Genomic DNA, 16,349 nt, shown 5'->3' with positions numbered 1-16,349 from the left:
CGTTGTTTTTTGAGATTGGTTCTCGACGTTTCGCCAACACTAGGTGTTGGCATCTTTTAGAGATGTTACTGCTTCGCTTGTAACCTGAAAATGACGCTGCGTTGTACTACGGAGGCAATATTTATAATTCCCACTCGCCTCCCCTCCACTGGTTTCGGCTTGAGGGGGCGTGTCGACGTTTCTAGTAGCTTCTCTTTCTTCGTGTTTGGCGGGAAGGGAGTTTGTGGATTGTACTATTGGTATCCATGTCTTGTTAATTTTCAGTGACTAAAAATGCAGTACCTGCAGATCTCTATGTAAGGGGTCATTCTGGATATACCAAGGAGCATTACCGATTGTTCTTAGAGTTTTAGATTGAAATCTTTGTATTTTCATAACATTAGATTTGCTAACTGATCCCCGGAGCTGCAAACCATATGACCAAACGGGTTTTATTATAACTTTGTATATCAGCAGCTTGTTGTCAATCGATAGGTGTGAGTTTTTTTCCAGCATCCAGTAAAGTTTTCTGTATAAAATTCCTAGTTGTAGTCTTTTCGTCCATATATGTTTGGTCCATGTTAATCGTTTATCCAGATAATTGCCTAGATATTTTACGTCATCCTTTTGGAGTAACGGATGTCCATCGAGGTTAACTTGTGGACATATACCTCTTCTTAAAGTAAATGTAATATGCGTGGATATTGATGGATTTACTTTAATTCTCCAGAGTTTAAACCATTCATTAGTTTTGTTTAGATGTAGTTGCAGTATCTCTGATGCTATTACTGGATTATGAGATGTTAGGAAAGCAGTATCATCTGCAAATTTTGCAAGCGTAAGAATATTGCTTGTTGGTGAGTCAGCCGTATATTTCAAGTACAAGATCGGTCCAAGCACACTACCCTGAGGTACACCAGATATGATGGGGTAGAGCTTTCTGTAGGCTTCACTATACTTTAGGTATTAGATATCTCCTTTCTGTAAGGTATGATTTAAGCAGTTTGATGTAAGTATAAGGTTGGGTTTTGGGAACAGGTAACTTGTACAGAAGTCGTCTCTGCCACACCTTGAGAGGCATCTAGAAAGGCATCAGTACAGTATTACTTGTTTTCGAGACTAGTTCTTGTTGTTGTGTATAATCTGTGAACTTGTTCTATTGTAGAGTGTTTGTTACGAAATCCGAATTGATGGTCAGGTATAAGACCCATTTTGTCCAATATTGGTTTGATTTTTCTCAACAGTTTTTTTTTCAACGGAAGTTTTTCGGTATGAGTTGACATCTTTTGGATCTTTACCAGGTTTTTGAATGAGTATAATCTGTGCCACTTTCCATTGCAAAGGGAAGTAGTGCAGACTAAACATAGCATTGAAGATCATAGTAATTATTTTGTAGCAATCATGGGTTAGTTCTTGAAGGACCTTACCTGTAATGAGATCGTATCCCGACTCCTTGTTGGGTTTTATCTCATTTTTTATTATATGTTTTACTTCTTTATTGTTAAATTGGGAGATTGGTACTTTCATTTGATATGGAGCGTCAAGAAAAGAATGAAGTGGTTCTTCTTGTACATGCACTACTCTGGTAAATGGAGTAAATACTTTCAAAAGATGTTCTGCGAATGTCTCGGATTTCTCTGTATCTGTTCTTGCCTATTTACCTTTGGCAGTTTTTCAAGGAGGTATGGCGTCTTATGGCCCTAATTTTCTCGTCGCTTTCCATAAAGAATCGTTTGTATTTTTGAACGGCGTCAGATTTTCTAGATAAGCTTGGATCCTCTTATTTTTTGAAGTTATACTTCTATACGCGCGCTCCACGTTGGAAATTTGTATGGGAGTGAATCTGTGAAATCATTACATATGTAAGATAATGAGTAAGAGAGAGACAGAAGATATATTTTCTCTCTCTTCCTCTCTCGAATATAAAAATGTTCCTTTTGTATATATAATTTAATATAATATATATTATATAAAGATATATATACATATAATATTATACATATAATAAAATATTTATTAATATTATTATTTATGTGATATGTTTTGTATTATTCATTAAATGTTCATAATTATATTAGTCTTTTGTATTTCAAAATAATAATCTCAATAAATCACTGTATGATCCAGAACTGTCAATTTTGAAATACGTTTGTGTCATGTCCTCGGTAGTATAGTAGTCAGTATCCCCGCCTGTCACGCGGGAGACCAAGGTTCGATTCCCAGTCGGGGAGGACTTTTTTATTAATATTATTACATTATTGTCATTTTTAAATACTTATGGATATTGCATTTTAATTTGTATTGTATTATTATATGGAATTATGTTGCACTGTATTGTAGTGTATTTTTTATATGTATATTATTGTCATTTTTAAATACTTATGAATATTGCAGTTTAATTTGTATTGTATTATTATATTAATAACAAAATAAACAATTAATTTTACTGCAGAGTATGTGTAAAAAAATTTTGCATTCAACTCTTTTCATACATATATGAAAATAAAAATATACATTTTCATCAAAATATTGATTCAATCCTTCATTGTTAGTAAGTTGTTATTAATACTGTTTCTCTTTCTGCTATGTCTTACCTATAGAATTACATATGTAATGATTGTGCAGATTGACTCCCAAATAAATTTGTAACGGCGAATGCGTGTATAGAAGTGTAACTTCCACCGGCAGTCCCACTGGACTGCCACACCCGTTTTTTTTTCTTCTTTTAACAGATTTTTAAGTTTTCTGTTAATTCTGTTTAGGTTTGCTTTGTCAATAGGTGCGTGTGTGTTTTGCCACTTTCTCCTTGGTTTTCTTTTCTCTTCAATCAAGCTTTTATCACTTAGGAAACAATTTATGCTTTCCTTCCATATTGTCTGTCTGTTAATTATAAACATAATATTTTTTAACTTACATGCCTCAAGAAAACAGTTTCACAACCTCCTTAGAACTTGTTTCGTTTTTGCCTAACCATCCTGTGCAGTTAACGTGGATATAAGTTTATAATATATTTATTGCAGTAGTTTTGTAGGTTACTTTCCTCCTTTCTTGATTATAACTGTTATTTAAACATGTACATGTACTATAACAAAATATTTTCGTGGAAGGTTTATCTTAATTCTTGTATTTTAAATAATATGGATAATGGTAGGTTTTTAAGGTGTATCCTACATATTTCAAGGTGATAGCATCTTAAAAGTTCTTAAATAATTTGCATATTCAATCAATGAAATCTCTACTACGCCATTACGCAATGCATAAAAACTTAACCTAGCCATTAAAACTATTTCATACACTATTAATGTATGTGAGCAAACTGTAGGTGTATAATTATTAATAAAAATGTAACGAATGTGTGCAAGCGGAGGCAGTAATTGAGGTTACTCCGGGCGAGCCGTGAATGCGACAATAAAGGATACGCTATCTAATAAATAAATTATTTTGTAAATAAACCATTGGAAATACTGTTAGTTAATTTAAATTTAGTAAGTTGTGACAATCTTTTTCAATGTATCATTTTTAAGTATAGTATATTACTTTATGAGGCGGAGAAGCATGACTTTTCTTGACGCGCCCGATATTACGCGCCGAACGAAGTGAGGCGCGTAATAGAGGGCAAGTCAAGAAAAGTCGCTTCTTTGCCGAATAAAGTATACTATTTTTTCTTCAAACGTAGCAATTTTCAACCATAAATAGTACAATTCATACGCTATTTTTACTCGAAATTAACTGTGACAACTATCAAAGTCGTCTAGATGTTAGAAATTAAAATAATTAAGTCGTCGGTGGGATTTGCGTCTCCCTGGTTACAGTTGTTTGACAGTTGTTTGCAATTATTAAAGACAGCTTATTGTTGTTGCAACCGCAAGCGCAAATTTAGTGCGAAAATGGAAAACATAAACGAAATTGAGTCCGCGGCTAATGATGCAGTAGCACGTTTGGGGCCCTCCAAGTCCGGAATAAAGTATCGGTTAGCGTACAAGCACTTCCAAGAGTGGTGCGATACAAGAGGAGTACTGCAAGTTACCGAAGACGTTTTACTGGTATATTTTAATATAATGGAAAATGAAAATAAATGGAAATCTTCTACAATGTGGTCACGATACTCTATGATAAAATCCGAGTTAGTTATTAGAAAAAATGTGGATATAAGCAAATTTTTAAAGTTACGTGCCTTTCTGAAAAAAACAAGCGAAGGATATACTGCAAAGTATAGGATTAAAGGTAAAAAAAATTTTATTGCAAAGCATGTAGTAGATATACTCTACTAAATTATAAAAATATTTCAGATTGTTTTGTTAATTGGGGTTACCGGCGCCTGTCGATGCGACGAAATGGTAAAAATGAAGACTGTGGAAATTGAGGATAAAGAAAATGTAATAATTATCAAAATCCCAGACAGTAAAACACGACAAATTAGATCTTTTACGATAATTGGTCAAAACTACATTAAACTGTATAAAAAGTATGCATCACTGCGGCCTGAAAATTTCACAGAAAACCGATTTTTTATGAAGTACCAAAATGGAAAGTGTTACCGAAGCGTCATGGGAATACATTCGATCAGCGCAGTAGCCCAAAAAGTAGCTAGTTATTTAAATTTAAACGATGCAAGCGCATACACGGGTCACTCTTTACGACGAACTTCAGCAACACTTTTAATTGATGGAGGCGGAAATCTAGAATGCCTCAAACGACATGGGGGCTGGAAATCAAGCACGGTTGCCGAAGGATATATAGAGGATTCAATAAGAAATAAGAACGATAATGCTCAAAAAATTTTAAACCCTCATGATTTGCCAACATCGGGAATGATTGCTGAAAGTTGTTCTCGACCATCAGTATCATCAACAATTACCAATGCGTATCAAGAGTCGGGAACATTTTTGCACGGTTTCAATTTTGAAAATGCCTCATTAACTAATTGTACTTTTAATATTACTATAAATAAGAATGATGTTTAATTGTTGTTAATGACATTTGTATTGTTGCTTTGTGACATGTTTCATATTGTTGCCATGACAACATTTTTCTCTCCGCCGTAAAGAAATGAAAAAAAAAACTGCTGCCGGCGGAGACATCAAACTTTGACATGATCAAGTTAGATAAGTAATGTCATCATTATTTGACGTTTGAAGAAAAAAGTATTTAAACGTTTACACCTATTTATGCATGACTCGTAAACGGATTTAGGTGGGAAGAATTATTTTTATTAAGATGGTTTTGAGAATGATATTTATGTAATTGATTGGTTTTTAATGGAAACGGAAAACTTATTTTAAATGATTTACAGATTACCTTACTGGTAGAATACAAATTATATCAAGAAATAAGTTTTTAACCCTGCGGTGGTAGCGCCGGGTCTGTGAAACCCGAACCTACCTTTAAATGCACAGAACTCCGTTGGCAACATCGCTGTGAACAAAACCATCCAGCTATGTTTCTATCTTCTCCGGTAGTACAACTCAGGCGTTCGAACAGGGTACTACGATCTTTTGTTTTTTGTAAAGTGGATACGTCGGGTTCAGGAAACCCAGCGCTACCAAATCAGTTAGTAATTTTTTGGTGAGTATTTTAACTTTTACTTGATTATTTACTATTACAACTTGATTAAATAGTACGCTAGATACTTGAATAATTTTTTTTATATTGTATTTTATAACTTATGACAATAATTATTTGCAGATAATGGATTTTGAGGCCCAGCAAGCCAGACTAAGTCTAATCGAAGAAGTACCATCTGACAGTGAAATAGAGATTGATTCAGAAGATGATTGTTCGGAGACCGACAACTTCAGCCATTGCGAAGTCCAATCTGAATCATCGAATACCGAACAGGATGCTTCTTCTTCCAATTCTGATGATGAAAGTTGTGAATCGAAAAACACACGAATACCTCGTTTCACCGCTAAAGATGGGACAGGATGGTGTAAACACAGTTTGGCTTCGACATGAGAAAAAACTTGTAGAGAGGTATATACTACTGCAGAATGCTGGAGTTTATTTATTTCCGACGGTATGCTAGATACAACAGTTGAATTTACAAACAAATTTATTGAAAATGTTACATACACCCGAAAAAGATCGGCACGACCCACAGATAAAACTGAAATAAAGGCTTTATTGGGCCTTTTATATTTGGCAGGATGTTTAAAAGGTGCTACACTAAATCTTGAAGAACTGTGGGATGGAAAACGGTGTGGAGTATAAATGTTCTGGTTGGCAATGTCCCTGGGAAGGTTTCGTTTTTTGCTTATTATGTTACGTTTTGATTATAGGGAAACACGAGGACTACGAAAAGCCCTAGATAAACTTGCTCCAATAAGAATTTTTTTTTATGAATTTGTTACGAATTGCAAAGACCATTTTACAGTTGGAGGCTGCGTTACGATTGATGAAAAATTGGAGGCATTTAGGGGACGATGTAGTTTCCGCCAATACTTACCAAAAAAGCCTAATAAATACGGCCTTAACATATTTGCGTTAGTAGACTCGAAGATGTGTTACACTAAAAACCTAGAGGTTTCCGTCGGTAAGCAACCAAATGGGCCATTTAAAGTAAAAAATGATTCAAAAAGTATTGTGGAGCGTCTGATAATACCAATTTCCGTAATGTCGTGAAATATTACTTGTGACAACTAGTTTACAACGTTACCACTTATAAATGATCTTTTGAATACACATACATTAACTTTTGGAGACTCAATCAGGAAAAATAGACGTGGCATTCCTTTGAAGTTTAAGAATATAAAGTCTAGATCTCTTCTATCAAGTATGTTTGGTTTTCAAAAAGATATTACCCTTGTGTCTTATACTCCAAAACAAAATAAAAATGTTTTGTTAGTCTTTAGTCTACATCACAACGACATAATTCATGAAGATTCCGGTAATCAATATAAACCAGAAATTGTCACATTCTATAATAAGACAAAAGGTGGAGTTGATACACTGAACCAACTTTGTTCATTGTACAATGTGGCACGTAATACGAAGCCCATGGTAATATTTTATTTAACTATGAACATAGCAGGTGTACATGCACAAATTGTATACAATTGTACCAACCCCGATACCAGTATAAAACGTCGACACTTTTTAAAAACTGTTGCTCTGTCAATATTAGACGAGCACCTAAAAAGAAGATCATTAGCTCAAAATGTACCACTGCAAGTAAGATATAGACGTCAAGAAGTTGCAATACTAGAATTCGAGACAATTTGTCAGATATGCCTATTGGGACAAAGAAAAGGTGCGTTAAGTGTAAAAATGACAACAAGTCAAAATACTATTGTAAAAAGTGCCATGCATTTTTTTGCCTCAAACATGTCAATAGTTATTGCGATGAATGTTCAAATGAATCGTTTATTTTATGATTTTAGGTTTGTTTCAGCATTACTTTTTATGTTTCTTTAAAATAAATATCTCATGTTTCATTAGTGGTTAAATAAAAATTGTTTTATTAATAAACGTTTTTTTTGTATCAAAATTTAGGGTTGTAAAGAAATGTCAAAAAATATAAAATAATACATTATTCAATATCATATTCACATATACGTATTTATAAGAAGATAGTTAATTAATAAAGGCAAAGAAAATATATAAAAAGATACAAAAATATATATTTATATTATATTTATACATCGGGTCTGGTGAACCCGGCGCTATCAAATTTGTATTCAAAAGAGGCGCTACCACCGCAGGGTTAAGTGATTGTTGAAGATTTTTTTTATTTAAAACATACAATTCACATAAACCACGAAGGGTTATTGGTGGAGTAATGTAAACAATGTTTCGATTCGATCTATTTACATTAACTAGATGTATATAGACAGAAATCTTTTAAATAGTGCAGTACATGTTCGTTGTTTGTAGTCAATGTGGTTTTGAGTCATCTGATATTCCATATTTTCTTTCTTTTTCTTTCTTTTATTTCTTTCTTTCTAAGGAGAGATTTCTTTTAGTTTGGTTACTGCATGTGTCCAATAGGTTTGCTATATATTTATACTAAGCTTTAATTAGGTTTTTAGGATCGATGTATTTCTAAATTTTGTTGTATCTATATTGTGAGTTTATTTGACTGGTGTTTGCTAGATTGTCCACTTTCTCATTTTTATCTATTACTACATGCGAAGGTGCCCAAATACCCAATTCTACTTCTTGTTGAGATGATTAAATTATATATAACTCATTTTTTATTGCCCAGAAATTTATATTTATAAAATATTTGTAAGGTATATTTGTTTTACACCTAATAGCAGGGTCAATTTTAACTCTAAACGGAAGAGGCCAGACTTCCCTCCTAAGTTTTTTGAAATTTTAATGCATGTAAAGTAAATCAATATTATTTGTGAATTTTTTCAGTTTTTTAGAAGTTTAATTTTAATTTAAATCCGTAATCTTTAATATCAGCCACGACGAGAAGTTTTGCATTCTCCCTTATACTCCTTTATGCTCTTTTTTTTAGTCCCTGGTACTCCAAATTTTTAAGAAGTTTATGGAATTTTTCTGCTTCTGCTCCTATAGAAGCCTACTCTTTCAAAAAGTAAGAAAATTATGGTTATTCGTGGTCAATAAAACTCCCTTTCTAAATTATTTTAGATGTTTTAGTGTGCTCCAAGGCTCCAAATAACCTTAATAGTATAGTATAATTATTAGACCCAAACAATCCAAATGTACATCCAGAGTAAAAGTTATTCTCCAACCCCGACTTACTCTATATGGTCCACATATAGTTCAGTAAAAAGTTATACTATTTCGAGCGTCGTGTTTGGGAGAGGGTAGGGGGCGAAGTCGGTTAATTAGTAGTTTTTTACGTTTTTCGCAAATATTTCGAAAACTATGCGGTTTAGCCTAAAGAAGGTTATATACAAAATGCTCTACATCAAATTTAAAACCAGAAAGGTCCCATGCATAATTGGTCTAAAATTAACGGTTCCGGAGTTACGGAAGGTGTAAAAGTGGAGGTTTTCCATATTTTTTTATATTTTTTGGGCAAACTGTAATATTATTACTGAGGAAACTAATGCTTTTTAACAGGATTGTGTTGGTGATACTAGGTGCTATGTTAGTGATACGCCCTTGAAGGAACACGTCAACCTCACCACTTTCTCAAGGGTGATAGTGTTTACGGGAAAAGAGGCTTCCACAGGCCTAGGTTATATAAACCTGTGGTACGGCGAAACCCACTCTGAGCTTTCTATGGACAATGTCGCACGAATATCTTTCCAACGGTAAATTCCAACAAAATAATTTTAACTACTCAAAATATTTCTTGCATAATAATGATTATTATAATGCAATGAGTTACAAGTAAACTTATTTATCAGTTCAGGTAAACTTATTCATCAGTTTCAGTCCTCTTCAAATACAACATTCTTCTCTTCTACATCACATCCTAGGCCTAAGTAATTGCTAAATATGCTTGTGCAGTTTAGACCACTCTTTCTACACTAACAGTTACGAATGCATTCGTCTTTGCAAATTCTTCTTCTTATTCAGCCACTGCTGTACCTGGTGGTAAGTTCTGAACGAATGCTGGTTGGAAGCTCCTGAAGTGGGGGGTAGTGCAGCTAACTTAAGCAAAGAATGCATAGGCTGCTTTGCAATAGCCTTCGAGTAAGACTGGTAGGAAAAACAATTGGGATCTTCCATGTTCCTGGCACCAAATATCGCAAGAAGGAAATGCTTTCCGGCGTCAGCTACTGCGCTGGGGTCAGCTTTGGGGTCGTTGAAGACTAAAAATTTTCTACTGCGTCATTGGCTTGCAATTTCCTATACGGTGTAATTTTCCCCTTCTTGTAGATAGCTGATACCATGTCACATCCTGTAAAGGCGTATATTGTAAAAAGTAAATCCTTCATGTTCGAATGCCTCGCTGAATGTTAGCGATAGTGTAGACTTTTTCCTGCTGTTGCCTTTCTTTGGTACCACCATTTTCAATTTCTTCTCTGAGTCAACAAAACTAGTAGGTCCATATCATCACCAATAACATAAGATCCAACGTCTTTCTTAGCTTCATCAGTAGCTGTTAAAACTAATAATAAGTCGGCGTCACCCGATGCTTGATGAACTGTGCAACCACATATTTGCAAGTGTACTGTAAGAAATTAAATAAGGCCTATTTTGTTGCTAGCGTGAGGTAAAAAATCACTTTGGTTTATATTTACATTGATTGAGCCTTCAACTTTTACTTTAGAACGTACTCTGCATAGGTGTTCATTATCTTTTATATTTACTTGCTGGTATCTATCAAATACAACAGTCACTGTTCCGTAGTGAGTAATAATGTAGTCTCTTTATTGCTCACAAATCTCTTTGAAGGGAGCTGCGCGTCGCCAGACAACATGATGAAGGAGGTGACCTCCATCGATGATGTATGACATTTTCCCTGAATCTAGAGTATGTGATGATTCTTTTGTGTCTGGAACCAAAACAGTAACCATTGAAGATTTGATTCCTTTTCTCATCAAGCCAGATTCGTCGAAACAAGATGGAGGATACGCACATTATTCATACTGAAATATTTCTTTAAGTCTCTCTTCACTCTTTATTGTGCAGACCATCCGATGTACGATAGTGTTTGGGTTTACACATACCATGGTGGCGTTAATTGTCATCGACCTGGTTATAAAGGCTAGGGACTTAACAGCTAACTTTCTTTTGAAGTGTATCTCATTGAATGTTTTGTTTTCAATGTCTTTCAAACCTTGATTCCGACTTCAGACGCTTTATCACAGTTCACGTTTTTATCTCCTATAACTCCTTTCGATAAGGAAGATAGTTCAGGGGTTTTATTGGTACAATACTTGGTACTTATTACATTTTTTTACGGTTTGTAAATTTTAACATTTTTGTTTTGAGTTTACTTTTACAATTTTCAAAACTAATTTGCTCATTAATTTCTCGTAATCTTATGTAGCATGGTCTACATGTATACCATCCGTAACCTTGGAACCGTTCGTTTTAGAAGGATAATACATAGAATTTTTTTGTTTTAATTTTAATGTAGAACATTTTTACGTAGCACATTGTTCACGCTAAACTCGATAGTTTTAGAAATATTGATGAAAAACATAAAAAACTACCAATTTACCGACTTCTCTCCCCCCTTCTCTAAAACCCGACGATCAAAATGGTGTCACTTTTTACTGGACAATACTGGAGCATATAGAACAATTTGGTGTTGGAGGAAAACTTTTACTTTGGATTAGGCCTTTTTTGGACCAATTGTACCATACAAAAGTTAATAGTAACAAATCAACTGAAATTAAATTTTTTGTATTAACGCAATTAACTGCTTTTGACTTAAGACCCTTTAATCATTTAATCTGGTTATTTAGTACATTCTATAGTAAAATTTATAATAAAAGTTTTCAGAAAAATATTGATTAATTAAATTTAGACAAAACAGTAAAATATATTCAAATAATATTTTTAATAACGTATTCCTTAATAACTAATTCACTATAAACACAGTTTAAATTAACTTAAAAAACATATTCTTCGATGATACACAATTTCCGATTCACCTGCCACTACCAGTCATCATGTACAGGATGGTGTTACTGTCTACTTCGCGATACATTGGGGATATTGTCATTTTTAGACACAAGTGGAGTGTTGTGAGTCTCTATCCAATTTTTTTTTGTTCTAAAGTAGTGATAAGATTTAAGATCGGGCCAAAATATAATTTTGTCGTTAGGGTGATGTATAATAATAAAATAAACCAATTTCGGAAGGCAACGCTCAGCTCATATCGGCTCCTGTAACAAATTATTTTTCTTTCTTTATAAGCACATATTTTCTATCGTACATCTTCCAAATAAAGTCTAATTCATGCAAAATTTTCCACATTTTCTACTGACCAAAATGTCTCTTGTTATGTTTGACAAAATTTTGTCACTACCTACCAATGTCTACTATGGTGCATTTAACACTGCAGTTTTCAAATGCTTTGTTATATGTTACGTTCATTTCACGGGAGTAAAATTAGACTTTTATGCTATTTTTATTGCACATAAGTTAACTTAATATTACTTATAGTCGCTATTAGTACAAAACTAACAATTCTGCATATTGCATTTACAGGTATAAACAAACAGAAATGTCAATGTCAATGATAATATTTTATATCTGAACAGTTTATATATTATGCAACATTTGAGACAGGAAAATTTCAAATGATTTCAAATTTAATAATCAAATTACATAACGTTTTAAGAAGGTTGCATCTGGTGTCGATGTTCTGGGAGGAATTGCAGAATCAATTGTGTTTTAGAGAAAAAGTATTTAGTGCTCTTTGATTGCAAAGTATCAAATTTGCAAATGCAAGAAAGGTTGAAATGCGTCTTTCTTGTTCCATAATTTTTTTAATTTTGAAACATGGAAAATCAAAAGTAGTGATTTTATTAATTTTTAGATGATATCTAAAATTTAGATCTGTTTTACGGTCAATCTTTGTTTTTTTTTTATTTTTAACTCTCAGATTTTACGTAAAGCAGATAGTAAGTATTAATTTGGCCTTTTTTTTACAGAATCTTGTACAAGTGCTCACGAAGATTCAGTAACATGTCCATTGGAAGTCAGCGAATTGGAACCTATAGAAAATGAACTTTCAGATGTGGATAATAAAGTACCTGTAAGTATACGCGACTCTTATTATTGTATTATTATTGTTAATCGGACACAGGGTGATTTAAAAACAATTATTAAAAAACATACCTTATTAGACCATAAAACAATAATGAAATACTGTATAGATACTTCGATCAAAACAACTTACTGGTTGCTCTGTATTAGACGGCATTTAAAGTTCTACAATATCTGTCTAAAGTTTAGTAATTTAACAAATTCTTATAAATATATTATTTTTGAGATTTGCTCCCTTGACGGTCTGACTAATACGGTCTTTTTCTTCACTTGGCACTAAAACCCTTTGTGAGTTTTGGCCTGCTTAACAACGTTTCTCCATTCTACCCTATCGTTTACTTTCCTTCTCCACTGCCTAATGTTTATGGTTTTAAAGTCCTCCTCTACATCGTCCATATGTCTTTACGGAGCCTTCTTCTTGTTGTATTTCCTTGAAGCTTCCATTCCTGATTTACTTTTACCGCTTGATTTTGTGGCATTCTTTCTAAATGGCCAAGCTAATTTAGTCTGTGTGGCTTTATTAATCTAATGACGTCTACGCTCTGCATTGATTCGTTCAGCGCGTGGTTCAGAATTTTAATTCTCTACGAACCTTCGCTACAATGGGTTGGTCTAAATATCTTGCTTAATATTTTGCGCTCAAATATTCTCAATTGATTTTCATCAGCGCTTAAGAGAGTCCATGTCAATAAGTGTTTTATAGATTCTTATCTACAGTAGTCATTTAAGATTAAATCCATGTAGGGAAAGCTGAAAGCATATTTGTAGGTATGGTTCTCTACTTCTAGGTTCTCATGTCAATCCGATTTTGTGAACTCCATACATTTTGTTTTACTTTCATTAATATTTAGATCAAATTTAGGGGCTTCTCGTTGTAAGTTTATAGATTTTTCGGTCAATACCCTTTTGTTGTTGTTTATAACCGACCATTGGCCCTAGTATTCGTGGTCTTTCGAAGAATTTGATACGATAGAAATTAATTAATGAGAGCGTTGGAGGAAAGTTGCGTAGATTATCGGTACTCCAAACTGATCGCGAATATTTACAATGATGCAACCATTTGACTACACACAGATATATATATATATATATATATATATATATATATATATATATATATATATATATATATATATATATATATATATATATCGGTTTCAAAACGTCTTGCGTCGTTGTCCGATGCCTAATTTCCACGAATTTCTATCATTCCATTGTTCTTCGGTCAAGTCTCGGGAGCTCATTGCCTTTGTTATTCCCTCCTTCCATGTTCTTTTTGGTCTTCCTCGTTTCTTACGATTTGGTGGTATCCATTTCATGGCGATTTTTGGTAGTCTTGTTTCTGGCATTCTTTGAACATGGCCATACCATATAAGTTGTTTCCTTTCTATGTCTGTTGCCAGTGATCCATCTACCCCCATCCGATTTCTTATTTCATCGTTTCTAATTCTGTCTGCTCTAGATATTCGAAGTGATCGTCTAAATACATCCATTTCTGTTGCTTCGAGTTTTCTTTTATTGCTTTCTGTTAGTCTCCATGTCTCTGTACCATAGGTTAAGCTGGTTTTTATGAGAGATTCATATATATTGTATTTTCGTCTTTTACCAATTTCTGAGCTCCAAAGAACTCCGTTAAGGCATCCAATTGTTCTACGGGCCTGGGTTATTCGTTTTCTAATTTCCCTATTGTCTGTGCCTGTGGTGTCGAAATCAATTCCTAGGTAGGTATATTCAGTGCAGAATGCAATTTCGGTTGTGTCCATCTGAATGTTGGATAGTTCTGCGCCTATTGGGAGATATTTTGTTTTTTGTGTATTGAGTTCTAAACCCCACTTCTTGTATTCTTCCTGTAGTTTTCTGGCCATATATGTCAGGTCTTCTTTATCGTTGGCTATAAGGACTTGATCGTCTGCAAACTGTAGGGTATATAGGCAAGTTTCTCCCAGGTCAATGCCCATTCCTCTGCACTTTCTTTTCCACTGATACAGTGCTTTCGCCACGTAGATTTTAAACAATGTGGGGGATATGCAACACCCCTGCCGGAGTCCCTTGTTTACAGGAAATTTTTTTGAAAGTCTATTTCCAATTTTTATTCCCGACGTTGATCCTTCATACAGCTGTTTAAGGGCGTTAATTACTGTGTGGTTAATGTTTGTTTCCTGCAAAACTTTCCATAGCTTTTTAGCGGGTACAGTATCATAGGCCTTCTGAAGGTCTATAAACATAAGGTGGGTTTCTTGATTGGTACTTGATCTTTTTTCTATTATTTGTTTCAAAACAAACACATTATCGGTGCAGCTCCTTCCCGCTCTAAAGCCAGATTGTTCCTCTTCTTCTTGTTCCTTATATTCTTGTTCGATAATGTCTCGAAGTATCCTTCCATATAGGCGACTTAAGGTACTGGTTACTGATATACCTCGATAGTTTGAGCAGTCCAGTTTACTTCCCTTCTTATGTATAGATGATATGAAGGATACTTTCCACTCATGCGGGACTGGTGCACCGTTTAGATATTGGTTTATACACCAGGTTAATCGTTCAAACAGTTTGTTAGTACCGCATTTGATTAGTTCTGCTGGAATTCCCTCCGGACCTGCAGCTCGACCATTTTTTAGTAGTTGTATCGTTTTTATGACAGTCCTCTCATCGATGTTTATCGTTTCTCCCTGTATGTGTATTTCAGTTGGAGACATTTCTCTATATTCCTCTCTGTTTTCTGTTAATAGATTTTCGTAATGTCGGATCCAGTTCTCTGTTGTTATTAATTGTATGTTTGTTTCTCTTTTTTCATTTGATTTAACTTTTGTCAGGAATTTCCACGTCTCTGAGCATTTTCTACCTCCCATATATGTGTCTATCTCTTTGCATTTTTTGTCCCACATTTCTCGTTTAGCTGTGTTTACTAGTTGTCGTGTTCTTTTTTTAATATCTTTGTATTCTTCTCTATCCAACTCCTGTTTTGTATTTAGCCATTTGTGGTATGCTTTTTTCTTCCGAAGTACTAGTTCTTCAATTTCTTGATTCCACCAAAGTTTTTTACTAGCGGAATTAGTTTTTAGTCCAATGGCCTCCTCTGCTGCTTCTTTGATGCTACTCGTTATGTTTTCGTAAATTTGTTCTACTGACTGGTCTTCTATATTATGTAGCAACTTTTCGTCTAATCTGTGCTGGTATAGGTTTCTTGTGCTTTCGTTGATAAGGCTGTTTAAGTTATATCGTTTGTTCGTTATCACTTCTGTTTGTTGAGGTTCCTCATTAACGTTATTGTCCTTGTTAGATTTAAAAGGAAATACCATTTTTGTCCTAACTATATAGTGGTCGGAACCACACGTCGGTCCTCTAAGTACTCTTACATCATTCACTTTTAAGGTAGTGCTTTGTTTGACTATTACATAGTCAATGATCGATTTTAGATTCCTTGTATGTTGTACCCATGTGTATTTGTGAATATCCTTGTGTTTATAGAAGCCGTTCATTATTCTCAGAGTATGACTCTGACACACTTGGATACAAACTGTATAAAAATTAATAGAGAAATCAGACAAGGAGACACGTTATCTCTCAACCTCTTTACGGTAGTTTTAGAACATGCTTTCAATAGTTGAAGTGGTAATCAAAGGAATCAATGTCGACGGAGAAATGCACTCACACCTATGATTTGCGGAAGACATTTTTCTGATAACAGATGACTTAAAGAGATTGGAACTATGTTTACCGAGTTA

General features: G+C 34.1%; 1 protein-coding gene and 1 long non-coding RNA gene across 4 annotated transcripts in view; both read left to right on the top strand.

The window, feature by feature from the left end:
• LOC140443569 (uncharacterized) overlaps positions 1 to 16,349 on the top strand; it is a 365,838-nt gene that overhangs the window by 304,402 nt on the left and 45,087 nt on the right. The window lies entirely within an intron of this gene.
• Positions 1 to 16,349, top strand: part of LOC140443566 (colorectal mutant cancer protein) — a 315,102-nt gene that overhangs the window by 253,666 nt on the left and 45,087 nt on the right. For all 3 annotated transcript variants that reach the window (XM_072534899.1, XM_072534898.1, XM_072534897.1), the window contains exon 5: positions 12,513 to 12,616. In XM_072534899.1, the coding sequence (XP_072391000.1) occupies positions 12,513 to 12,616 (104 nt within the window). The remainder of the gene's footprint in view (positions 1 to 12,512; positions 12,617 to 16,349) is intronic.

This window comes from Diabrotica undecimpunctata, chromosome 6, assembly GCF_040954645.1.
Source record: "Diabrotica undecimpunctata isolate CICGRU chromosome 6, icDiaUnde3, whole genome shotgun sequence".
NCBI lineage: Eukaryota > Metazoa > Arthropoda > Insecta > Coleoptera > Chrysomelidae > Diabrotica > Diabrotica undecimpunctata.
This window is presented reverse-complemented; position numbering and strand designations above follow the sequence as displayed.